This window comes from Cornus florida, unplaced genomic scaffold (genome assembly GCF_030987335.1).
Source record: "Cornus florida cultivar Cherokee Brave unplaced genomic scaffold, ASM3098733v1 CherokeeBrave_3.0.0_Hap2_Chr11, whole genome shotgun sequence".
In the NCBI taxonomy this organism is placed as follows: Eukaryota; Viridiplantae; Streptophyta; class Magnoliopsida; order Cornales; family Cornaceae; genus Cornus; species Cornus florida.
In genome coordinates this window covers 108,667,975-108,695,061 of record NW_026775581.1, presented here as the reverse complement: position 1 = coordinate 108,695,061, position 27,087 = coordinate 108,667,975, and the positions used below count along the sequence as shown (strand labels likewise).

The 27,087-nt window shown below is 36.1% G+C and overlaps 3 protein-coding genes across 3 annotated transcripts; all 3 read right to left on the bottom strand.

Annotated features, from left to right (window-relative positions):
* Positions 1 to 11,356: 11,356 nt before the first annotated feature.
* On the bottom strand, positions 11,357 to 12,966 carry LOC132282286 (molybdate transporter 2). The gene has a single exon (XM_059783899.1). The coding sequence runs from the start codon at positions 12,958 to 12,960 to the stop codon at positions 11,452 to 11,454; it is 1,509 nt and encodes a 502-aa protein (XP_059639882.1). The 5' UTR covers positions 12,961 to 12,966; the 3' UTR covers positions 11,357 to 11,451.
* Positions 12,967 to 14,147: 1,181 nt separating this feature from the next.
* Positions 14,148 to 17,699, bottom strand: LOC132282285 (pentatricopeptide repeat-containing protein At1g15510, chloroplastic). The gene has a single exon (XM_059783898.1). It carries the CDS (start codon positions 17,539 to 17,541, stop codon positions 14,926 to 14,928), a length of 2,616 nt encoding a protein of 871 aa, XP_059639881.1. The 5' UTR covers positions 17,542 to 17,699; the 3' UTR covers positions 14,148 to 14,925.
* Positions 17,700 to 18,617: 918 nt separating this feature from the next.
* Positions 18,618 to 21,532, bottom strand: LOC132283157 (coleoptile phototropism protein 1-like). The gene is made up of 2 exons (XM_059785073.1): positions 20,520 to 21,532; positions 18,618 to 19,344 (listed from the first exon to the last, which is right to left on the bottom strand). The coding sequence occupies exons 1-2, from the start codon at positions 21,249 to 21,251 to the stop codon at positions 18,787 to 18,789; spliced, it is 1,290 nt and encodes a 429-aa protein (XP_059641056.1). The 5' UTR covers positions 21,252 to 21,532; the 3' UTR covers positions 18,618 to 18,786.
* Positions 21,533 to 27,087: the final 5,555 nt, after the last annotated feature.

Sequence of the window (27,087 nt, the reverse complement as noted above, 5' to 3'; positions counted from 1 at the left end):
TTAAAATTTTATAATATTATTACTAAATAGATGTATAAAAATAAAATTTTATATTTATATGTAGTCGTATCCACGTTGTATTCGTGTCCTACTTTTTAAAAATTTAACGTGTCGACGTATCAGTGTTGTTTCGTGTCCTTTTTCTGTAGCCATGTGTGTGCTACATAGTTTGTCATGAGTAAAATGGAGTTATAGAGCCTTTTCCAAATTATATGGAGAAGAAGATTCTAGAATTTTAGAGAATATTGAGTTGTCTTCGACTGTATGGAATTGGAAAAAAATTTAGTTCGAATTGCTTTTCTCCAATTTCACTAATTTCAAAGTTGCCTCCAATTCCGTGCTATTGAATATAACCTTAAGCTGTGTTTGGTTAGATGGAAATAAGTAATAAAAGAAAATAAATAAAAGTGAAGTGAATGAAAAATAAAAAAAATAAAATAAATAAAAAAATAAAATAAATAAAAAAATAAAAAATAAAAAATTCTAGTATGTATAATGTTAGCATAAAATTTTATTCAAGAAAATGGTAGGAAAATAATAGTTAGTTAATTTGGATAGCATGAAAGTGAAAAAAAAATCAAGGGCCACCCGTATCATCTCTACCTTTCAAAGTGGATGATGTGGGTTCGAATCCCCAATGAAGCAAAATGGGTGTATGAGTTTCTTGCTAATGATTTCAAATGTTAAAAAAATAAACAAATTTGTGTTTGATGATATCTACTTCTAGTAAAGAAATAGTAAAATGATGGATTATTAAATTTAATAATATAATTGTTTAATATTTATTTCTATTATTTATATTTAAAATAAGGCTTCATAATATTTTTTAGATAAACTAATTACAATATTAGTTTAAGAAAAAAAATTATTTTTAAAAATTATTGATTATATATTTTTCTTTCGGGTAAAATTATATATAGTTGTTGCAAGTATATTATTATCAACTCATCAACTATTAGATCAAACAAATATTAAAAAATAAAAAATAAAGAGCTTAGATGAGCCTCCATAAACCAGTAAAAAAAAAAATCATTAAACAAGTTAATCTTTTTTTGAAAAGTTGTTTTGCCCAATTAAATATTGGATAAAATAGGAATATGGAATAAAAAATAACTCTTTTCATGTGAAAATATTATTTTCACGATTTAATTTTGCACAGGAAAAGTTTTTGGAGGAAAATAGATAAGTGTTAGAAACAAATTTTCTTAAAAATTTTAAAAAAAATTCTTCCTTTTCTAGTTGATTATATTTAACCGTCTTAGGACGTGTTCGGTTGTATGGAATTGGTAGAATGGAAAAAAAATTAGTTTAATTTTTTTAGTTGGCTTTTCTTTAATTTTACCAATTTCAATTCTAAGACTCTAATTCCATGTAGTCAAACATTAATTTTTTTAGTTAGCTTTTTTTCAATTCCACCAACTTCAATTCCAAGACTCTAATTTCATGTAGTCAAATATAGCCTTAAAGTATTGAAGAATTTGTAAATATATGCATGTGAATATAAGATTTTAGAATTATATGGAGTTGTGTAGTGTTATAAATATTTGTGTAGAGTATTTAAGGTAGATAGGATGGCTATACAAGGAGAAGAGTGAGTAACAGCCGATCAAGGGGGAGTGAGAATCCCTGTGAATGAAGTCATGGGAGAGTGATTTTGTACATGGAGTGGAGTTATTTGTACGTGGGTGACGGGATTCGATCCATCATTTCCTATTTGGTTAGTGAAATGAAAATAATCTTTTTACCTTTTAGAAATATCTAACCTAGAAAAATAGAATTTAATTAACAGTACATGCTGGGCCAACAATATTTTAAACTAAATTTTTATTAACAAGATACTAATTACAGAATGTATGCTTGACAAATTCCACATTTGCTAACATAACCCCTATTATTACAACATCTCAAACTTCATAAAAATGTTGAGCTTCGGTCTAGTCATATTGGTAAAGTAATGGCTGAAAAGCAGAATATCTCCATTAACAAATGAAAACCAAAGATCATACTTGTAAGAGTTGAAAACAGAATCTCTCCATTAACTAATGAGACCCAGAGGAGAAAAAAAGAAAAAAAAAAAAAAGCTTTACTGTGAAACCAAATTTACTTGGACATGTTATATCACAACACATATAATTAATTAATATGAGCAGGAGGTAAAAAAAAAAAAAAAATCTTGATCAAGACCCATATACTGTACAGGTGATTCTGAGAAATAGAAATCCGTCATTCTTGTGTATCACTTGCCTCGTACTTTGAAGTCAGAAGGCCTACCAGTGGAACCTAGAAAATCTCCTGCCTTTTGAGATAAATTCAGATCATTAAAAATGCGATCCATAGAAGAAATCTCACAATTAAATTAAACACCACATACTTGTTCCAATGTGTACAGTTGATATTCACATTCTTTCCACAGAAAAGAATGACAGCGTCTGCAACTAGCTGAAGGTCAAAACCAAGAGCATGAACACTATAAGCATTATCAAGGTATGGAAGGAATTATATCATCCTTCTTTTCGGATGGTATATGCAGGCAATCGAGTAGAAAAGCATCAGAATCCTAAAAAGTACCTGAAAGTCGTGGCAAAATATGAGTTCTCTTGAGCAGTATCTTTATGGAATTAGAAACGCAAGCAAGCTGATCAGACTATTATAGAGAAGATCCTCCTTATTCCTTTGGCTGACAACAGAAACTTTTACTAACCAATGTGGCTGGATGAGTACAGCATTTTCAGTTATATCAAGCAATCCATCTCACTTTCTAGGTTCATGTATATAAACAGATGAGACTCTTAGACATCATAACAGTTTCCAAATACTTGTACAATAATAAGGGTTGTCCTAATCATTTTTACGTGTTTCAAAGGTCCAAAGGATGGAATGCCTTTTTGAACAATAGTCTTGTCTTTCTGATGGTAGAGAAGATTCCAATAATGATGCTCTGTTGAATGAGTGTAAATGTAACAGGTAAGTATAAGCATATTGTTGAATCGCATCCAATTGAGCCGGCTTCAAGTCCAACACAACCAGCCAGGCGGAGTTCCAAACCGAGGAATGACATTCACTTAGCAGATACAGTCATTTCAAAAAGATCAGTACTTTCCTGTTAAGTACAATGATCCTCTAGAGAAGGGACTGCTCCAAATACGGAGGAAACCTTTGCATTTCTGAGCTTTGTCTGGATTCCGCCTGGCACAACTCTCCTCGTGATAAGCCTAAATTTTGTCAAGAATTCCTTTTGTTTCCTTAATCCCCCTACCAAGCATTAAAGGGCCCAAAAACATTGCAGTACTTTGCTCTCGAACATTTCTGCACCACGTCATGTAGAACAAGAAAGAGAAGGAAAGAAGAGAGGAGGAGATCGGGGGAAGAAGAAATTAAGGAAGAGAAACTCTGATAATGCAATATTCAATGATCAAATTAGCAAATGTATATATTGGCAACTAAAATAAGAACCTAATCAAACACTAACAAAAATAAGGCAAAATCCATAAAAATAAACCCTAAAATCATCCTCTGTGCCTACCTCCAACTTTCACCATCAAGGGTAGAGATAAAACAGTTCTGCACTAGGTTTCAACCCCAGCAAAGCGTCCATGCTCGCAAATACTACAGGGTCGGCTTCAATGTCTGAGATGAAGTCATGGAGGTAATTAATATTGGAAACGGGTATACAAAACAAAAACTTTGGATGAAATTTGGAATAGATTCCACTAAGAATTTTTTGCGGATCTATAGACCAGCGCGTTACTCTCCACAAGGAGATGAACGTGGTATATTTACTTTCTCAAATCCGTTTCTGGATGAATGAGAAATTAGATCCAAAGTGAGGTATTTGAAAAGCCTAAATAGAAAAAATGTTGAAACCAATTGAAGTTTAAATAAGTCAAGCTTGGGCTTGGATTTGGGCTTGGGCCTAATTGTAAAGTCCGGATTATTCCTTTTATTAAATGGAATTTTAGATTGGGCCTATTTTTGTGTTGGACTTATTTAAATGGGTTTCACAAATGGGTGGGTTTTTTGGGTGGTTGGTTTTTTGAATTAAAAAAACTAATTTTTAGTTTTTCTAAAGGGTTACGCCTTCTAAATTAAAAAAAAAAAAAAATCATTTTTTAGTTTTTCTAAAGGGTTACACCTTTTAAATAAAAAAAACCACTTTTTAGTTTTTTCAAAGGGTTACACCTTTTTCCGAACCATCATAACCCATGGTTGCACCCACCCGAAAAGGCACCTTCCTACCTATAAATACCCCCCTTTGAATCATTTGCAAATCACACCAAATTCAGAGAATTCTTCTCTTCCTCTGAATTTTCTTCTTCTTTCTTCTCTCTTTAGTCTGTGGGTTCGAGCCTCAGTATTTGGGTTCAAGCCTTAGTCAGTCACTTCGAGTCCGAGTTCGAGTCAGAGAGTACTACACCGAGCCGGTTCGCCTATTCCTTTGGTTTCCAGTGCTACTACCGAAGGGAGACAAGTCGTTGTATCCTGGGAGATAGACGCCACTGAGTCCGTAAGCACCATAGCGGGGCGAATCTGTCTTAAGGACATAGAATCAAATTCTAGCCTCGACTTTTAATCAGGTTCCTTTATTTATAATTTTTATTTTATTTTATTAAACTATACATTATAAGTAATTATATATATAGATTATTATTTTATAATATTTATATATATAAGCATTATATTATTTTATATTTACAAATAATATTTAAATAAATAATACTATAGTATATGGTATACTTAGACCATATTTTGGACAACAATCTTAAGACAGATTCATAGTATACTATAGTTTAATTATTTAAATATTGTTGTATTTTATTTCTGTAAATTTGACTGTGGTCTGTATATTTAATATATAATCAGACAAATGGCAAGTATAAGTACTACTATGCCTAATGTTCCGTCAGTCATGAGGAGAAGCCTGAAAAATTCAATGGGGCGGAGTTTAAAAGGTGGCAACAAAAAATGATGTTCGATCTACCTTACAACTCTAAATCTAAGCAAGTATCTAACTGAGACTGCCCCAGTGCTAGATGAGGGTGAGACTGACATTACCAAGCTAGGAGCTGTTGATACATGGAAGTATGGAGACTTCCTATGCAAGAACTACATCCTCAATGGATTGGACAACACTTTATATAATGTGTATAGTCCAATAAATACTGCTAAAGAGCTCTGGGAGTCACTAGACAAAAAGTATAAAACAGAGGATGCTGGCTTGAAGAAGTTCGTGGTCGGATGATTTCTGGACTTCAAAATGATAAACTCCAAGACAGTCATGAGCCAAGTGCAGGAGCTCCAGCTGATCCTACATGAGATACATGCTGAGAAGATGACATTGAGTGAATCCTTTCAAGTAGCTTCAATCATTGAAAAGCTGCCACCTACTTGGAAAGATTTCAAAAATTACTTGAAGCATAAGCGCAAGGAAATGGGGCTCGAAGACCTGATTGTCAGGCTAAGAATTAAAGAAGATAACCACTCATCTGAAAAGAAAGCCGGGAATTCTTCAATGGTGTCAAAGGCAAATGTAGTAGAAGTTGGACAGAAGAATAAGAAGAGGAAGTACTTTAGCAAAAGTCCCAGCCAAGGAAACTACAAGAGGTTCACTGGGAAGTGCTTCATATGTGGCAAGCTAGGACACCGAGCTAAAGACTGTCGTAGTCGCAAAGCACAACACAACCCCAAGAAAAAAACCACTGAGGTGCATATTGCTGAGGAAGATAAGTTGACAGCTGATGTGTCAGAGCTAAATCTTTCAGCTGTGATTTCTGAAATCAACCTGGTGAGCAACAATAGAAAATGGTGGGTGGACACAGGAGCTACTCGTCATGTTTGCTCTGAAAAGAAGATGTTCACTACCTATAAAGCTATAGATAATAAACAACTCTACGTGGGGAACTTTTCTACTGCAAAGGTTGAAGGATAAGGAAAGATCAAGCTACTAATGACCTCAGGGAAAGAACTCACTCTTAATAATGTGCTGCATGTACCAGACATCAGGAAGAACTTGGTCTCTGAGTCACTTTTAAGCAAGAATGGGTTCAAGCTGGTCTTTGTATCTGACAAGTTTATGCTGACTAAGAATGGGGTGTATGTGGGCAAAGGGTATCTAAGTAATGGACTATTTAAGTTCAATGTAATGACTGTTGTACCTAAAGCTATTAATAATAATAATAAAACTAATGCTTCTTCTGCTTATATGATTGAATCATCTTATGTGTGGCATGGTAGGTTAGGACATGTTAATTATGATACGATTCGTAAATTAATTAACATAGAGTCTATACTTAAATTTAGTATTGATTTAAATCAAAAATGTCAAACATGTGTAGAAGCAAAATTGACTAGAACCTCATTTCACTCTATAGAGCAGAGTACTGAACCTCTAGCATTAATTCACAGTGATATTTGTGACTTTAAATCTGTGCCAACTAGAGGTGGGAAAAAGTATTTCATTACTTTTATTGATGATTGCACAAGATACTGCTATGTATACTTGTTAAGAAGTAAAGATGAAGCCTTGGAAATGTTTAAACATTACAAGAATGAGGTTGAGAATCAACTTGGCAAAAAGATAAAGGTGTTTAAAAGTGATAGAGGTGGTGAATACGAAGTACCATTCGCTGACATTTGCTCAGAACATGGTATTATTCACCAAACTACCGCTCCTTATTCATTACAACAGAATGGTGTTGCTGAACGCAAAAACCGTACCTTAAAAGAAATGATGAATGCTATGTTGATAAGTTCTGGTTTAACCCAAAATTTGTGGGGGGAAGCTTTGCTCTCTGCTAATTATGTTCTTAACAAAATACCTCAAAAGAAAATAAATGTGACACCTTATGAATTATGGAAAGGTCAAAAACCTTCCTATAAATTCTTAAAAGTGTGGGGGTGTTTAGCTAAGGTTGCGGTTCCTATTCCTAAGAAAGTTAAGATAAGACTAAAAACCTTTTATGGTATTTTCATAGGCTATGCATAGAATAGTAGTGCATATTGTTTCATTGTGCATAAATCAAACATTCCTGACATCCATGTCAATACAATTATTAAATCAAGGAATGCTTGTTTTTTTGAGGATATATTTCCTTGTAAAAATCCTTTTAAAAGAAATCATGATATTGCTAATAGCAATATACAAGAGAATATAGACCAAGAGTCTATAGATGATGAAAATAAGGAAGAACCTAGGCGTAGCAAAAGAGCTAGAACGTCTAAGTCATTTGGTCCTGATTTTCTGACATATATATTGGAGAATGAGTCACAAAGTTATAAGGAAGCTATGTCTTCTCCTGAAGCTCCTTTATGGAAAGAAGCCATAAATAGTGAAATTGAATCCATCATGCAAAATCATACTTGGGAGCTGGTGGATCTTCCTCCTGGTACTAAACCTTTAGGGTATAAGTGGATTTTCAAGAGAAAGATGAAGCCTGATGGTTCAATTGATAAATATAAAACCCGACTTGTTGCTAAGGGATACAGGCAAAAGGAATGCTTGGATTATTTTGATACATATTCACCAGTCACAAGAATAACATCCATTAGATTGTTACTAGCTTTTGCAGCATTGCAAAATTTAGAAATACATCAAATGGATGTTAAGACAGCCTTCTTGAATGATGAATTAGATGAGGAAATCTATATGGAACAACCTGAAGGTTTTATAGTTCCAGGAAAAGAAAAGAAGGTGTGCAAGCTTGTAAAATCTTTATATGGATTGAAATAAGCACCTAAACAATAGCATGAAAAATTTGACAAAGTGATGTTGTCAAATGGTTTTAAAATTAATGAGTGTGATAAATGTGTTTATGTGAAAAACACTCAAAATGGATATGTCATTGTGTGCCTATATGTGGATGATATGCTAATAATGGGTAGTAATGATGTTATAATCAAAACTACTAAAAAGATGTTGACCAAAAATTTTGATATGAAAGATTTAGGCATAACTGATGTCATACTAGGAATCAAAATTTCTAGAATATCAAATGGTTTAATATTATCTCAATCTCACTATATTGAGAAAATATTAGAAAAGTTTAATAAAGAAGATAGTAGTCTTGTAAAGACTCCTGTTGATGTAAATCTTCATATATCGAAAAATACAGGTCCTAACATATCACAACTTGAGTATTCTCACATTATAGGAAGCTTAATGTATTTGATGAATTGCACACGACCAGACATAGCATACTCAGTTAATAAATTGAGTAGATATACAAGTAACCCAGGAAAGAACTATTGGACTGCAATAATCAGGGTTCTAAGGTATTTAAGATATACCATAAGTTATGGATTACATTATTCTAGATATTCAGCAGTACTTGAAGGATACAGTGATGCTAATTGGATATCAGATACAAAGGATTATAAATCCACAAGTGGCTATGTCTTTACTATTGGAGGAGGTGCCATATCTTGGAAATCTTCAAAACAAACTTGTATTGCCAGATCCACTATGGAATCTGAATTTATTACTTTGGATAAAGCTGGTGAAGAAGCTGAGTGGCTTCGTAATTTCTTAGAAGATATTCCAAATTGGCCTAAACCTGTGCCCGCTATATGTGTACATTGCGATAGTCAATCAGCAATTGGAAGGGCACAAAGTAATATGTATAACGATAAGTCTCGACATATACGTCGACGACATAATACCGTTAAACAATTGCTCTCAAGTGGGATAATCTCAATAGATTATATCAGGTCAAAAGATAATTTAGCGAATCCGTTTACAAAAGGTTTGACAAGAGAGCAAGTGTATATTTCATCGAGGGGAATGGGATTAAAGCCGAAAGCTAACGAGTCATCTTAATGGAAACCCAACCTAGTTGACTTGAGATCCCAAGATCTAGGTTCAAAGGGATAACAGAAATTCTGAATGGCTCACCAGAAGCACTGGGAAGAATTAATCTTCTACCCATTTCTATGATGAGACAGTGCTACTTACAGCGATGCGTAGGATAAGCTATGCTTTTAATGACTCTTATATCTTGAAAATTCAAGTGGAGTATAGTAGGATACTCTTAATAAGAAATCACCTATATGAGTGTGAAGTGGGGCCGCTTCTATGAGAACTTCTAAGGCTAAGTTTTCTAGAGCGCTCATGAAATACCAGGAGTTGTTCAGGGCCATATGAACACAACCGTGAGAACCGACTTTGTGCGGGAAGGAATTGTGTGTTTGCTATTGTCTTGGTTTACATCAACGGCTGAACAGTTCAAGACATCATGTTCACTGGTTAGCCAATAAATCCGATAGTAATACACTAGGGAATGTTCAAGGCCAAAAACTACCTATCCCGATGCAGTTACTTTCTAATAGTACTCTCTCTAGTGTCGGTATCTTTTTTATTTGCAATTGACGCTAATTTCCATTCATGTGGGGGATTGTTGGAAACGGGGTATACAAAACAAAAACTTTGGATGAAATTTGGAATAGATTCCACTAAGAATTTTTTGCGGATCTATAGACCAGCGCGTTACTCTTCGCAAGGAGATGAACGTAGTATATTTACTTTCTCAAATCCGTTTCTGGGTGAATGAGAAATTAGATCCAAAGTGAGGTGTTTGAAAAACCTAAATGGAAAAAATGTTGAAACCAATTGAAGTTTAAATAAGTCAAGCTTGAGCTTGAATTTGGGCTTGGGCTTGGGCCTAATTGTAAAGTCCGGATTATTCCTTTTATTAAATGGAATTTTAGATTGGACCTATTTTTGGGTTGAGTTTATTTAAATGGGTTTCACAAATGGGTGGGTTTTTTGGGTGGTTGATTTTTTGAATTAAAAAAACTACTTTTTAATTTTTCTAAAGGGTTACACCTTTTAAATTAAAAAAAAAAAAATTCATTTTTTAATTTTTCTAAAGGGTTACACCTTTTAAATTTAAAAAGTTTTAGTTTTTTCAAAAGGTTACACCTTTTTCCGAACCATCATAACCCATGGTTGCACACACCCGAAAAGGCACCTTACAACCTATAAATACCCCCATTTGGATCATTTACAAACCATACCAAATTCAGAGAATTCTTCTCTTCTTCTGAATTTTCTTTTTCTTCCTTCTCTCTTTAGTCTGTGGGTTCGAGCCTTAGTCAGTCACTTCGAGTCCGAGTTCGAGTCAGAGAGTACTACACCGAGCCGGTTCGCCTATTCCTTTGGTTTGCAGTGCTACTACCGAAGGAAGACAAGTCATTGTATCCTGAGAGATAGACGCCACTGAGTCCGTAAGTACCATAGCGGGGCGAATCTATCTTAAGGACATAGAATCAAATTCTAGCCTCGACTTTTAATCAGGTTCCTTTATTTATAATTTTTATTTTATTTTATTAAACTATACATTACAAGTAATTATATATATAGATTATTATTTTATAATATTTATATATATAAGCATTATATTATTTTATATTTACAGATAATATTTAAATAAATAATACTATAGTATATGGTATACTTAGACCATATTTTGGACAACAATTAATAGAAAAGCAGAAAAAGAATGCAAGATCCAAGTGATTATGAATCAGAAGCGAAACCCCATACCTGACATGGTAATTTCTGCATATCTTGGTATCAGAATATTGGTAATTAAAAAGTTCAAGTTCTATTACACAAAACTAAACATTCTAAGTCTTAAAGTACAACCAAGACAAAGTTTGTCTTTCTTCTTAAAGATTCAATAGTGCTTGGAGAGAAACAGTGAACTGGAACGAAAAAAGGGGAAGGTTTGGCTAGAGTTCTAAAGAATTTGAAATATGAAAAATAACCTTGGTGTTGCAGCTGTTGCTAATGTAAGTATTATAGCAGTGAAACTGGGACAATATGAAATAATAAAGAAAAAAGAACTAATGAACAAAAATCAGAATGCATTCCACTTTTTTCCTTTTTATGCTTCAATGACAATAATGCAGCAAAAGAAGACCCAGTAAATTTATCTACTTTACATATCAATGCTCTAGATAACAACAAAAATTCCTCTAGGATATAATTCACAAGAATGAAAACAAAAACCTTATTCCACTAATTTGTTTTCGGGATTGTATAAAATTGGTGAAAGATTATCAATGTCCACCATTGAAGTAGAGAAACACTTAAACCCACAAGTCCAAAGTCAAGATGAACCAAGAATCAAGATCACAAATTTAATTTGGGGGCAATTTAGTTGCCGACTGCCTGAGAAGAAAATTTTAGTTGTTGGCTGACAGTTAAATGTTACTTTCAGGATGTTATGTGCTGATGACATTTCCAAAAATCTAAGCACCATGCAACAACTAACGTGCAAGAAAAAACAAAAAAAAAAAGGTAGAAGCTTGAACCTTGTAAAAAGCTCAAACCAGATATAAAAGTGTGCGCGCGCGTATATATATATATAAGTTATATTTTCTTAATAGTAAATCAATAGAGCAATATTATTTTATACAAAGCCAATAACAAGATCTAATGCTATCTAGAATCTCCTAAGGGCTTAAACTAGTTTCATCATTGGAAAAGGCACAGGACTTGGATAATTTACCAAACCCAAAACAATGACATTCCATTTGCCTCAATTTCAATAGCAAAAACAGAACAGTGCCACACCCAAAGCCCAAAGCAGCACTAGAACCAGTGAGTGACACAGCAGCACATACCAGCATCACAAAAGATTCTTCCTTTGTGTTCATATCTCTGGAAGCCATAGCCAATTCAATCCCAGCAAACAGCAGTAGCACCCCAAGAATCCCAATCGGAAACTGACCCAATATTCTCACAAAAGAGTTCCCAAACAGCAGCCCAAGAACCAGCTTCCCAGTCCCCAAAAGAATCACAGACACGCCGCTCCGGCCACCAAACCGGTACTGCCCTGCTAACCCTCCGGCACCATGGCATACAGGCATAGCCCCGAACCAGCACCCAACTAAATTCATAGCTCCAACACTCACGGACACCGCCGTAGCTGACACTTCCCGTTCAGGAAACAAATCCGCCGACAACTTACACACTGCAATCACAGAATTCAGTATAGATAGCGGAATTTGAGGTATTGCAGCTCGAAGAAACCCAATTTTCCAATCCTCCCATGTAATTTTCACCATATGGATCTTGGATGGACCCCATTGGAGGTCATGAATAATGGAAGGATTTCTAACAAAACACAAGATCAACCCAAGTAAGAAAACTATCAGAGCTGCCGGAATTGACGATAAAATCCGCAATCGCCGGCGGACTCGAAGTTGAGAACGATTTGATGAACTATTTGGTTGTTCCGAAATTTGAATGTACTCGTTGGTGTCATGTGTTTCACCGGCACCGGTAGACAGTACAAGAAATAAAATTGAGCAAATAGCGAGTATAAGGCCGTCGAGGCCGAGCCAAGATCGAGGAGTACCCGATTTTCCGGAGACGAAATCTTGATTGTATCGGACGTATTTGATGGCGGAGAAGGCGAAGGAGAGGCCTTGGGAGAGCTGGACGCCGCGGACGACGGGGACGGGAATGTAACGGTAGAAGAAGGACATGAGGCCGGTGACGCCTAGGAGGAGGAGGACGGAGGCAGTGGAGATACCGGCGGCGGCGATTTGCGGGACGGTGAGGTGGGGGGTTTCGGAGACAGCAACAGCGGCGATGGACTTCATGGGTTGGACGGGCATGGGGATGGAGAAGAGGAGGCCGGTGGCGATGTTGTAGAGGGCAGTGAAGATGAGGGTGGTGCTGAGGTCGAGGTTGGAGACCAGGGTGAGGGCCAGGACTATGGGGATGTAGGTGCCGAGATCGCCAACAGAGCCGCCGAGTTCGGACCATATGGTGGTTTTGGGGCTGAGGGTGGGGAGACGATGGCGCCACCACTGGTGGCGGAGGAGAGGGGTGGTGGAAGAGTTTGATGATTCTTCTTCCATGGTGGAGGACTGTGGGTGTTGACTATCTGAGGGTGAGATTTCTTTGATCCAAAGTGAAGTGAGGATAAGCCAAAACTTTAGGCAAAAGGGCATATGCCGCGGATATTATTCTTAGGTACGCATAACGATTAGTTAAAGTTTTTGTACGAAATTTAATTGAATCGTATACGGGTATTAAATAATCTATGTATTATAAAATACTGCATATAAGCACTAAGCAGCGCATTTGGGATTGTTATTAAAATTATAAAAACGCTTTTAGTAATAAAGTTGTTACAAAATTGTTATATGGAAAAAGTATGTTATGTATTTCGTGATGTATTTTATTATCTAATTTACTAATAATATTTCTATCCTCAATATATTTTGTTTAATATTTCTATCCTCCGTATATTTTGTTTTATTTCTAATATATAGGTTTTTTCATGAATATAGTAATTGGATGATTATGGAACTAAACTCTTTCTAAACTAAACTTCTAATATAACTTGAATTTCTAATATAGGTTTCTTAAAAGGAAGGATGCCGAATTTCAAATACAAATATATAGGTTTCTTAAAGAAAACGGTAGGTTAACAGCAATACTAGCAAGTTCCAGTTTTCAGACAACACAATTCAGTTTGCATAATATTTGTATATTCTTTTAACACTATGGATAAAGTTGTATCTATAAAAAGTAAAGAGGGATTAAATAGTCTAAAACAATATAATTGTCATAAAAAATTTATGTTTACTTAAAACACAATTTTAAAAGTTACGGGTTTGTAACTTTAAGTGGATGCGCTTTTTAGATGAAACCTCTACTATCTAACCGCACTTATTTTTGTCACCAAGCGCATCTCATCTCAGTTTTTTCAAATAAAAGTGCTTTCTAATAGTAGAGAAGCAATCCCAAACACACAGAGTAAGATAAAAAGTCTGCATTACATTTTCTTCTAATAAAATCTAAATATTGTGTAATTATATTAAAATGACAAAGCACAATTAATCTAAGGCTATGTTGGGTTGGAATTGAGGAAGAATGGAAGAAAGAGGGATACAAGAATAGATGAAGTTTTCCTTATTTTGTTGGAACTTAGAAGAGAGGGAGAAAAGTAAGGAGAGATGAAGCATCCCTCCCAATACATGTTTTTTAAAAGTTTTTTTATTCATTTTAAAATTAGGAGGAAAGGAACCAAAGAAAAAAAGGTTGCCCTACAAATATGTAATACCAATTTTAACATTTAATTACTTACCAAATCATTAGTTAAATTCCATCGAAATTCTCTCACAATACATGATAAAAAATATATATATAAATTCGCTTGCCATCCTTCCAACCAAATCAAAAAATTGGTAGTAACCCATCCATCCTTTCTACTGTGCTTTCATTCAACCAAGTAAAATGCAGACTTAAACTATCACCTTGAAAAATGAACGTGATACTCGTAATTAATGTCATGATGTCACTGATGATTCATTTAAACCATAAAACTAAGGTTTTGACGCACCCAGAATTTCCATACATCAAATTTAGTCTGCTGATTTTTCTTTGACACTATTGAGTTCTAACCAGAGGAGGAGGACAAACATTGTGAAGGGAGATAGAAAAAGGTCAACATAGCATCCATTTGTGCAAATTTATACACTTATCTACCAGGTTCAAATTGTGCAGGAAGTCAAAGCATTCAACTGTGATAGAAATATACATATGTGAGCAGAGGAGAGGAACCCACACTTCACCAGTAATGCCTTGCTCCACAGCCAAATCTCCAATGGCAGCAAACCACAAGAATTTCAGTGTCAATTTTACTGATTAGCAGTGCAGTGGATAAGAGGACAAGGAAGCAGCTTCTTTCTTCAAGTCGAGCCATTGACAGAAGATAATTGGACTCTGTTTCAGAATACCTCGATCATTGTTCTGCTCTTTTTTGCTTTACATGTAATATGTTTTAGAAGGCCGGTTGAGACGTCCAGTATGCAATTTCAGTTCACAACCTTGGGTCTACCATTCCCGAATTCTCTTGTAAATCAGTAGGAAAGGTTAGAAGTTATTACAGCACTCTTGCTTACCAGTAATCAAGTTCTTCCCCAGTAACCTTCATCCCCACAGGAGCAGACTCCATCCTTAAAATTGTGTAAATGTTCGGTATCCCTAACCGAAATCTCTCTCCGAACAACCTTAGAGATAAATTTGATGGTATTATGACAGCTCTCACACATGTAGAGATTCTTTGTCACCCATACAGGCATACCAGGGGCAGTATTTATAAGTGAAAATGCAATGGCCAGTCTCTCACTGTGCCCACAGAAAATGTCAGCTTTTGAAGCTTTAACTTCATCTAAAGAACTTCTTTCTGGACTACTGAAATCGGCCAACTTCATTTTCTCATAAAATCCCTCCAAAATTGCACCTATTTCCTTTATTTGAGGGTGGGAATCATCACCGCTGAGGAAAGCATGGACTTTTCCTTTCACTTCCACCCAACTGCACCCGGGATCAACAGTAAGCCCTTTTTCTCTCATCATCTTTCTCAGTCCTGCGACTTCATCCCATTTACCACTGTCAGCATAAAGATTACAGAGGAGGATGTAATATCCAACACTTCCTTTATCCAATTCAAATATATTCCTAGCCGCAAGTTCCCCAAGCTCAACCCACCTGTGGATCCTGCATGCATTTAGTAAGGCTCCCCAGATGGCTGGATCTGGTTTTATTGGCATTTTCTTTATAAATTCATAAGCATCCTCCAATTTCCCAGCACGGCCAAGTAAATCCACCATGCAAGCATAATGTTTCAGATTCGGGGTAACAGAATACTTAAGTTTCATACTATTGTAAAACCCCAATCCTTCAATAACCATCCCAGATCTACCACAAGCACATAATAAAGCAATAAATGTAATCTCATCAGGCTTTACCTCTGAATTTATCATTCTATTGAATAGCTCCACAGCCAGTGTTCCTTGCCCCCGCTGAGCATAGCCAGTCAGCATAATATTCCAGGATGCCACGTCTTCTTTCTGCGTGTTAAATTGGTTCCATGCAGGTCCCATCCTTCCACACCTTACATACAAGTCAAGGAGAGAATTGGGTAAAAAACCATCAAATGCTAATCCATTCCTTAATGCATGAGCATGGATCTCTTTTCCACACATCAAAGCTCCTATCCTAGCACATGCAGATAGGACAGCCACCAAGGTAACAGAATTGGGGTTGATACTTACTATCATTTGCCTGAAGAAAATCAAAGCCTCAAAGCACCGGTTGTTGATTCGGAGCCCAAGGATGATAGATGTCCAAGATATCACATTCTTAACAGGAATGTTGTGGAAGACTTCCAAAGCCTTGTCAACACATCTACATTTGGAATACAAATCAATGAGAGTATTTGCTACCATAACATATGATATGAGTCTTGTCCTCTTGGCAAGCTCATGCAGCTTAATGCCCAAATCTAAAAGGCCCAAAGAAGCACATGCAGATAAAACACTGGCAACGGCAATCTCGTCCGGTATGACACCTTGCAGCTCCATCATTTGGTAAGTTTCCACAGCTTTATCAGGCAATCCATTATTTTCATAACCTGAAATCATTGTTGTCCATGATACCACATCTTTAGACTCGATTCTAGAAAAAACTTTTTCTGCTTCCTTCCAATTCCCAACACTCGAATACATTTGAATTAAAGAATTTTCCACCGAAAAATCAGCCCCGAACTCTGTTCGCACTACATACCCATGAATTACCCTCCCTAATCTCTCATCACCAAGAAGCTCACATGCAGAGATCACACTTGTCATGGTCATCAAATCCGGATTAATAGAAAGTTCACGCATCATGAAGAACAATCTCAATCCTTCCAAGTATTCAACATTCTCAAAATACCCTGAAATCATCGCATTCCAAGAAATCCTATCTCTTCTAAGCATTCTATCAAACACAAGCCGTGCAGCATGCACATTGCCGCATTTCACATACATGGTTATCAAAGCATTAACCACATCAATATCTGACTCAAACCCAAATCTAATTACATGAACATGAACCTCCCTACCCCTCTCCAAATCCGGTACACCGCCGCAAGTCCTCAAAACGCAAGGAAACGTATACACATCGGGTTTAATCCCAACCCACAACATCCGATGGTACAGGTTCAAAGCCTCATCAAAATAACCAGCTTTCGCATACCCACCCACCAAAACATTCCATGAAAAAATATCCCTTTCCTCCATTTTCCCAAACACATACCATGCATCAACCAAATTGCCCAACCTCACAAACATACTCAACAACGCATTACCGAGTCGAATACTCAACCTGTTCGTCGAATTCAATACGCACGAATAAACCTTAGCTCCTTGATTAGCTGATCGCTTCCACTCACAAAGCCTAAGCAAAGCAATGAAAGTTTCTTCTTCAACTGCAATTTGAAGTTCTTGCATTGAATTCAAGAGTTCTAGAGCTCGTTCTATGTGCCCATTGAGGCAGAGCTCGCATATACGAGAGTTGGGGTTTCTGGTGTCGAGGGAACTGGTGTTTAGTACAGAGATTCCATGGGTTTTCTTGAGAGAGAATTTGTGGGTTTGGAGGTTATGAGAGAAATTCAACGCTTTGGGTTTTTGTACATTGGAGTGGAGGTTGGAAAGGTCAGGGTGTGGAGGGATTGGTGGGGTGTTAGCAGAGACCGCCATTTTCGGAGATACAGAGCAAATGTGCAACGGGTGAGGTTTAACGGCTAGAACATTGCACAAGGTAATGTTGCACACTGAGAAGCGAAAGCGTAGCGATACGACGCCGTCTAAAGTGTTTGTTGTTTAGGTGCCAATTAAAAGTGTTTGTTGTTACCCATTATGACTTATGAGTGGTACTAGGAATTGGTTCCAACTCCCAAATTAATGAAATTCGTGTGTTTTGTATTAGTGGATTCGGACATTTTGGTAATGAAATTTGTTTTGTGTTTTTTCAAAAATGTTGATCTGAATCATTGTTATATCAATCAATAACAAAAATAAATTGGCAAAATTGTATTAATTTTATATTTATATAGAGTCATACTGTTTGTTTTGAGTTAATAACATTGTAATTAAGCACAAAGATGTAGTAAATCCTACCAATTACGGCAACCAATTTCAAGTGCTGATTCTGTGCTCCCAAACTTAACTATTTATTATTCACGAACTTCTGTGTAAAAAACTTATTTAGGCTTCGTTTGTTTGAATGGTATTTGGTTGTCGTAAAATATTTACGAAGAAAAAAAATATTAAAATTTAACAAAAATAACTTATTCATCAATTTTTAGCAAGTTATTTTATATGCCCCGTCCTATATATATTTGACTTTAACCTCGACTTATAACTTTACCAAATACTAAAAAATAAAAATAAAAAATGGATTTTACCTAAAAAGAAAAATATTTTCCATCAAAAATATTTTAGGTCGAAACAAATGGAGTCTTAATATGAAAATTTTGTGAAGTCTATAAAGAGGAATTAATATTTATTCAACCAAGTACTAGTAATATCGAATGTGTGTTTTGGAACCTATGGATGTAGGATTGGGTTCAGTATAAAAAACAGATCAATCTAATAAACATAATCACTACAGAGGTTACATCAAGATTATATGTTTGTGATGAAAAGAGATTTCGAGGTAATTAAAAGACAGCAAAATAACCACAAAAGGAACTTTAGAGTGGAGACTATATAAGACTAATTTTTGTGCTTTGATCATGATGAATATCAGATTGAATAAGAAGAATGATTAAGGATGTTTCAAGTAAAAATCTTAAAAGCATTGCAATATTAGAGGCACACAATTTGTTCCATCATATAATATTTAGCAACACACTCCCACATGTTTGAGCGCGCAGCTTGCAAAGATACAAAAAGTGCAGCGATATATATATATATATATATTTGAAATCCCATTGATCAAATTCAAGACATGGATCTCCTCCACTTGGTGGGAGTAGTTCTTCCTCTCATCACCAGCTTCGTCTTCTTGTCCGATGGAGTTTGTCGTCCAAACCCTAGCTCAACTTCCCCTTCTCCCACTAGTTCAGCCTTGTCCATGGGGGCGTAAATGGTTTTTTGTGAAGAAGGCATTCCAAGCTTCTTCCACCACATAAACCCTTTCTTCTTCTCCGACAGCCTCTCTATCTGAGCTTGCATGGAAAAGCACTGGTTTTGAAGCCTAAGAATATCTTCTCTTAACTTCTTGATCTCCATTTGTTGAGCCGTCATTCGTCGCTTGGACGGACAGCGAGCAGGAGGCTCCAGCCCAAGGGTGGGACTTGGGGCGCCGCCATTGAATGATCCGCTCCAATCGATCTGTTTGGTGAGTTTCGTTTGCTCGGAGAAGAGCACTTGGATGACTGCTCTCACCGGCAAACGTTCATTATGAGCTGCATGCAGAGAGGCCTCTGGAGAGAGTTTGCGACTGTCTATTAATCTACACACACTCTTCCTTTCTTGCTTTGACACACCGGGATGTGCCTGCACCCAAAACAAACATTAGGGTTGCACATTATCAATTAAAAGCTGACTTATAAAAGTTTTTTTTTTCATGTAAATACTTGGCATTTTGATAAATATATGAGTACAATTGGTACTATTATTATTCTTGTATCAGTCAATACTACTCAGATCATCTTACTATAAATACAAGAAATTAAGTGTATATATATATATATCAGTATAGTACTTTTGCAGTTAATCATTTGGGTGTATAGTCACTTGCCATGCTAAATAAAATCTTTAAGAAAATAAAATAAAATAAAATCATTACATAGTTTGAACCTAAAATAGGCCTGGTGGCCCGACCCAAAGAGTTGTAAGATTGAAGGCCAATATCCCAATTCTCTCAGCGGGCCGGCAATTGTCCTGATCAAGCTTGGTCCACTGACTCCACTGGTCTTGGGCCATTGCCGGTCCCGGGTTCGGGGTTCAGTTCATTTGGGGATGCATAAGTGTAATGATCAGGGAATACTGTATTGACGTCAAGATTTAGAATTGAAAAAAGTTTAATTTATATTAAATTTTCTTCAATTCGATATCATGTAATATTAATTAATTGATAATATTCTAATAAAACAAAAGAATAAAGATTCTTAAAATTAATTGTTATTTCCAGCTTCTAACTTTATTTGATTAGAGTGTTACCATCAGTGCGGATTGAGTAGCGCTTTAGTATCAACTTGCTGAAAATTTTAATGGTTAGATGGGAATATTCCACTCTCCAAAAATTCACACGGACAACATAAAAGACAATTATTGGTAATATGTGTTGATGTGTATACGAAAGTCAAGACAAAATGCATTTAATTTTGGAAAATGACTTGCAATGTATAGAACCCCAGCAGACACACATAAAGAATCTAATGCTAGCTGGTGGTGTTGTGACAACACAATAACTAATCATTAGAGGTGTAGGATGTGGCGGGTAACGGGTATCCTTTTTCTAGTATTTGGTGTTTACATGTAGACTGCATACGTATTAATATATATATATATATATATATATATATATATATATACATAGATAAATACACGGAGATACATTTGATAGCCTGTGAATCAATTTAAGGGACTATAACATCATAATAAGGTAGGCAAGCATGGATTAATTTAAGACCAATAAATTAACATTTCATAAATATGGTGAAACTTACTTTGAGGTATGTATCAATGGCTCGGTATAAACCATCATCTGTTGAACGGGCATGGCTGGGAAGAGCTCCGGCGAGGGCAACAAACTCCGACAAACTCAAGCTCGAATCGACAGCCACCTCCGCCAGATAGCAGTCGAGCAGCTTGGCCACCTTGATCAATGCAGCTCCACTTCTCACCCCTTGATCATCCAAGCTCACATACCTATTGACAAGCCTCAGAACCAGCTCTACATCTAGTAACGTACCACAAGTGTGACTAAATGATGGTATCATCAGCTCTTTCAATGAAGCCTGATCAAGCAGCCACGAAATGCGATTCTCCAGCTCATCCAGATACGCCGGCTCCACACCGACCATGTTGGCGATGCGGAGTAGCCGGAGGAGGAAGTTGCAAGGGATGGAGTCTTTCTCCGGTGGGAGAATTCCGACCAGGGTTTCGACGAAAAACTTTTTTTTCATCCACATTGCCGTCACACTCTCCGGTGATGATTCAAAATTGGTTATGCCCTTCTCGGCCTTGTCGGTGGAGAGGTCCGGTAGCCATTTCGAAGCGTAGTGGGTTATTATGGAGCCAATTAGGTCGGGCCGGACGCCTTTTGCCTTGATGTCGGAGAGTGTCTTGACGAAGTAGTCCATGTCAAGGATGCATGCGTCGTTGAACCAGCATTCCGACGCGAATTGTGTCGGTTTTCCGGCCAAAGTGAGGGACTCCGGCGAGGATAGCCTCTTCATGTTAGTACAAGAGAGGTTGTGTGAAGAAAGGGTTTCCGAGTACTGAAATTGTGGGCGGGCTGAATTTTTAAGTTACATAAATAAATTAAGTGCTAGAATTTGTCCTCATAAAAGAAGGGCAGAGGATAAGAGAAGTGTTCTCCTTGCCAATGCCACATATGGACATCCTTGAGCACTATTAGTTCTACTGACACAAATAACCATGAGTTATGGTACTTTTTGTGCTGAAAACAGCGATAAGATATGGGTGGTTTGGGGACTGAAGGATTCTCATAACCGTTTGAGATTGGAGCATGTTGTTTTTGTAATTTGTGTGTGTGTGTGTATTGTGTGTGTGAGAGAGCGAGAGATCTGTTCCAGGTCTCTGTCATGCTAATGTGGTGTTGTTACTATTGAGAATGCGCCATGATGTGTCTTTGGATGGAATATTAATGCATTTAAGGAAACTTGTCCTCTCTTGATATGTGTGGATATATAGTGCAGTTGGTAGACACACACTAGCCGTGAGTGCTTTCTAAGCATGGTCATGACGATTTTGTCTTCATCCTCAGATTGATCTGGTGATGACCGCGTGTGAGTACGCAAAGAGCCAATACTAACAATTAGGCTGTAATTCGGGCAGGCCCAACCCGAATTTACCCAAGCCCAGTCCGCATTTTTATAGGCTTGGACAATGACTTTTTGTTCTGGGTCTGGACTTGGGCTGAGTTTATTGAGCCCGAATTCAATTCGGGCCGAGCTCAGGTAGATATCTTATGAAGCCCGAAGCCCAACCCGAACCCGCCCAAAATGCTAATATTGGTTATGAATTTTATATTTTGTTGGAATGTGGCTTGTTATTTTGTTAATTTTGTACTTATTTATTATTAATGTTGGACTTGTATGTTTTGTATTCAAGGCCTGTACGTTCTGTATGTTTTGAATGTTTTGTATGTTTTGTTAACTTTGTATGTTTTGTATTTTGTTGGAAGCGTCATCATAAACACACATCACACAGATTCAAGGCCGTGTGGTGCTACAACTTCATCATCATCATCATCATCATCAGCTTCTAGAGTTGTCATCTTGATGTTGTTGGAGATGATGATGCACTACTTGAACATGATAAGGTTGAAACTTGAAACTCATACAACTACTCCAACTCTAAGCACTAATAAAATTGAGAGAGCCCGATTTAAAAGCCCAAGAAAATCCGAAAATATAACCCGAATAAAGAACCCGAGTTTAGCCCGTGTTTTAAAAATTAAGTATGGGCTGGGCTTGGGCTCACTAGGCGAAATTATACCCAGGCTTGGGCTGGGCTTGTGCTGAAGATTTGTATGCTGGGTTGAGCCCGAGTTAAGTGTCCAACCCGCCCGAGTTGCAGTCCTACGTACAATGCAATCATTTTGGTTTTAATATTTAATACGTTTGGATGAGAGATGTGGAAGGAGAGTGAGAGAAACTAAAGAAAGGATTGTTGAAAAATAAATTTGATTTTAATATTTAATTAGTCATTTCAAATATTTGTCTTACGTAGTATATGTGGGCATTTAGCAAGTTCGTGGGTAATAAATTGTCTTGAGCATTGCTATTTCACCCAACTTAAAAAAAAAAAAAAAAAAAAAAAACCTACTTAATAGCGATTATTTTTTGAAGTCCAAGTGTCATGTTGTAATTAGTGGAGTCCTTAATAGAAACACACACGCCTCTCTCCGCTTCGCCCACGCCCCCAAGTCTTCTCATCCCCTCTCTCTTTATATATATATATGTATTCCCTTTCTAAACTCTCTCTATTTTCATCTTTTTCCATATGAGTTATGGAGACCCGGTTAACCCATGAACCCGGTTCTTTAATTCTCAATTATTGTTCTTGATATCCAAAAAAAAATTTCAAATGACGAAAAAGATAAACGAAATAGATCTACAAACCCAATTTTTGTTTTCTTCCTCTTTTTCTTTCTTAGGGCGAAAACTATGGTTGAAGTTGAAGATAATAGCAAAAGACAAAAATTTCATTCCCTGCAACAAAGCCTTTTAATGGAAAAGATATTTTATAATAAGAAGAATTTTAAGCTATGGAAAAAATATTTTATAAAGAGAAGAAATTTTAAGCGAAAATATGTACATACGAGTAATTTGTACACAAAGAAAAGATATAACAGAAAGAGCATAAAAGGAAACCAAGAGGAAAGGGTAATTTTGTCTAAAAAAATGTATTGCATTTAATATGCCATGTGAGCCTTGGTATTGCGATTAGTGTATTGTCACGTGAAAGTCGGTTTTTATCGGTTACAAGAAAGTCGTCAAAAATAAATTTGATTTTAGTATTTAATTAGTCATTTTAAATATTTGTTTTACGTAGTATATGTGGGCATTTAGTAAGTTAGTGGGTAATAAATTGTCTTAATAAGATTTAGTATATGAGAGTTAGTGTGACGGTGAAAGTTATGTAAAACCAAGAGTCATCAGAATTAAGGCTAAATGGTTATGTTAGTGGAAATAGTAGGTATAATTAGGCATTTAAATGTAATGGTTACACATATGTTTGTGAGGCCTATATAATCTTGTACTCGCAATTTTATAAATAGTAAAAGTGGAATAAAATAATTTTTCAAGTATTCTTCCATATCATTCTCTTCCAAAATATATATTATTGAGTGTTGTGTGTATCTAGGCACTATTTCCAATAAAGTGGTATCAGAGTAAAACTAAAAAGTAGAATTAGAACAAAAGCCAACAAAGTGGTATCAGAGCTAGTTTGTGAGTGAGGGAAGAAATGGCAAACAATTTGGTTCCATTTCAAATGCCGCAATTCACCAAAAATAACTATGAAAATTGGCGTATTCGTATGAAGGCAATTTTAGGAGCACAGGATGTGTGGGAAGTTGTTACCAAAGGTTATGATGAGCCACAAGATGAGGCAACTTTGTCTCAAGCCGAAAAAGATGTTTTACAAGCCATGAGAAAGAAGGACCAAAAGGCGGTGATGACCATCCATCAATGTTTGGATGATGGAATACTACAAAGAGTTGCTAGTACAGAAAATGCAAAGCAATTATGGGAGATTCTTCAAAATTCCTTCCAATGAGTTGATAAAGTGAAAAAAGTTTGCTTCCAAACGTTACGGGATGAATTTGAAGCATTGCATATGAAGGAATCTGAATCAATTTCAGATTATTTTTCGAAGGTCCTGACTATTATAAATCAACTAAGGAGATATAGTAAAACCACCATGACTGATACAAGGGTCGTTGAAAAAATCATTCGGTCGTTGGATTCCAAATTCAACTACATTGTTGTAGGCATGAAGAGTCAAAGGATTTGGATTCCATGACTGTTGATCAACTTATGGGTTCGTTGCAAGCTCATGAAGAAAAGGTGGTGAAGAAACAAGATGCTTTGGAGCAAGTGCTATAAACAAAGTTTTTGTTAAACAAAAGAAACGAAAAACATGGAGGCGGAAGTTAAAGAGGCCAAGGACGTGGAAATGTACGTGGCTAAGGAAGAGAAAGAGACCGTGGAAGAGAAGAAAGAAGCGGTCAACACACAACTAACAATGAAGAAAAAAAATCATGACTCACAACAAACAAGAGGTCGTGGTAGAGAAAATTACTCAGGTCATGTGGAATGAGGTATGATAAGTTTCAAATTCAATGTTACAATTGTCAAAAATATGGTCATTATGCTTCGGAATGTAGAAATATTGCTAACGATATTGAAGAAAAGGCTAATTATGTTGATGAAGAAGTGGAGCCTACTTTATTGTTGGCATACAAAGGTGAAAAGAGTGAAGAAGGTGTGTGGTATCTTGACACAAGTGCTAGCAACTATATGTGTGAAAAGTTCATCGATCTTGATGAATCAATAAATGGTAAGGTGACATTTGGAGACTTTCACAAATTCCAGTAAAAGGGAAAGATAAAATATTGATTCGTTTAAGGAATGAGCATCATCAATTTATCTCTAATGTTTATTATGTGCCTAACATGAAGAACAATATTTTGAATTTTGGACAACTCTTAGAAAAAGGTTGCAATATTTCCATGAAGGATTGTAGTTTTTCGATAAGAGACCCATTGGGTAATTTGATTGCCAAGGTTCCAATGACAAAGAATTGGATGTTTTTGTTAAATATTCAAACCGACAAGGCTAAATGTTTGAAAGCTTGTTTTAATGATTTAATTTGGTTTTGGCACTTAAGAATTGGGCACTTGAATTTTAGAAGACTAGAGTTGTTGGCCAAAAAGAAGATGGTGAAGGGATTGCCTTTCATAAGCAATCCAAATCAATTATGTGAAGGATGTCTCGTTGGAAAACAATCAAAGAAAATTTTTCCTAAAGAAGCCACCACAAGAGCTACGGCGCCACTACAACTTATCCACTCGGATGTTTGTGGTCTAATTTCTCCATCATCATTTGGTAAGAATAATTATTTTTTATTGTTCATTGATGATTTTAGCCGAAAAACATGGATGTATTTTCTTGAACAAAAATCGGAGGTGTATGAAATTTTTAAGAAATTTAAGGCACTTGTTGAAAAACAAAGTGGCTACGATATAGAGGTTCTCTAATCCAATAGAGGTGGTGAATTCACATACAAAATCAAGTTTGAAGGGGGGTGTTGAAAAATAAACTTGATTTTAGTATTTAATTAGTCATTTCAAATATTTGTCTTACATAGTATATGTGGGCATTTAGCATGTTAGTGGGTAGTAAATTGTAATGTTTCTGATTTTCGCCATTTTTCATTTTCTGGAATTTTTTGAAGGTATTTTCGTCTTTTCACGTTTTGCGTGCCGGACACCGTGGAGTGTTCCGAATGTGTCCAAGAGTTGTGTGGGATATTTCCTTGGATTCAGAACTCTTGAAAATGCACTGGTTGTCATTTTAGTATATTTCTATTTTTCGAGTAGGGAAATCTTGGGTGGGACCCACTTACGGAGTCGTCGTGTACGAGGGTTGTGTCTCGGGTCCGTTGCATACCATGCATAATTATTTTTGTGCATAAGTTAAATGCTTAAATGCTAATTTGTGGTTGTATTATAAGTGGTGTTTGTATATGAATTTTGTGTAGGAAAATTTAAGTTAAAATGATATTTATTTTTGGGAGCCCACCATTAATACATTTTAATGGCCAAAAGGCCATGTTTGGCCTCACTTTCCTCTCTCTCCCGTAAGCTCCCCCTCTCCTTCCCTTTCTCATTTTTCTTTTTCTTTTCTTCACAACTTCAAACTTCATTTTCTCTCTCATTTTTGGGAGTTTGTTGGTGCTGTTTGAGGCAAAACGGAGAGCTCGTCGAGATCTTCAGTTTGATAGGAGCAAATCACACTTTTGACCAACCTTGGATTTTTGAAATCTAGGGTTTGAATAGGGGCTTTTGCTTCAAAACAAGGTAGAGTTGTCTAACTTGCATAGTTCTTAAATTTTGTAATTGAATCCATGTTTTTACATGCCAATTTGATGTCATTTTGGTAATAGCATGCTACGGTTTTATTAAATTGATGATATATGTCAATTTGTTTGTTGTTATGTGTTAAATGATGATTATGTGATGAGAAATTTCAAAGGTTGAATGGACTAGGTGGCTAATTGTGAACAAGCATGCTCCTTGATATTAAATTGACATTTTTAGTGTTCTTAAATTGCCAAGTATGCTATGTGCTTGTAAAATTGCCAATGTGAATGTTTAATTGTAGAATTCATATTATTGTGGTTTTAGTGATCATATGTTGACTTATAGAATAATTATATCATTGTCAATGCCATATATGTTCATAATTTGATGATTGTGTAACAATTCATGTGGAGGTAAAATTACGGCTATAAATGGACAATGATGACTATTGAAGTTGT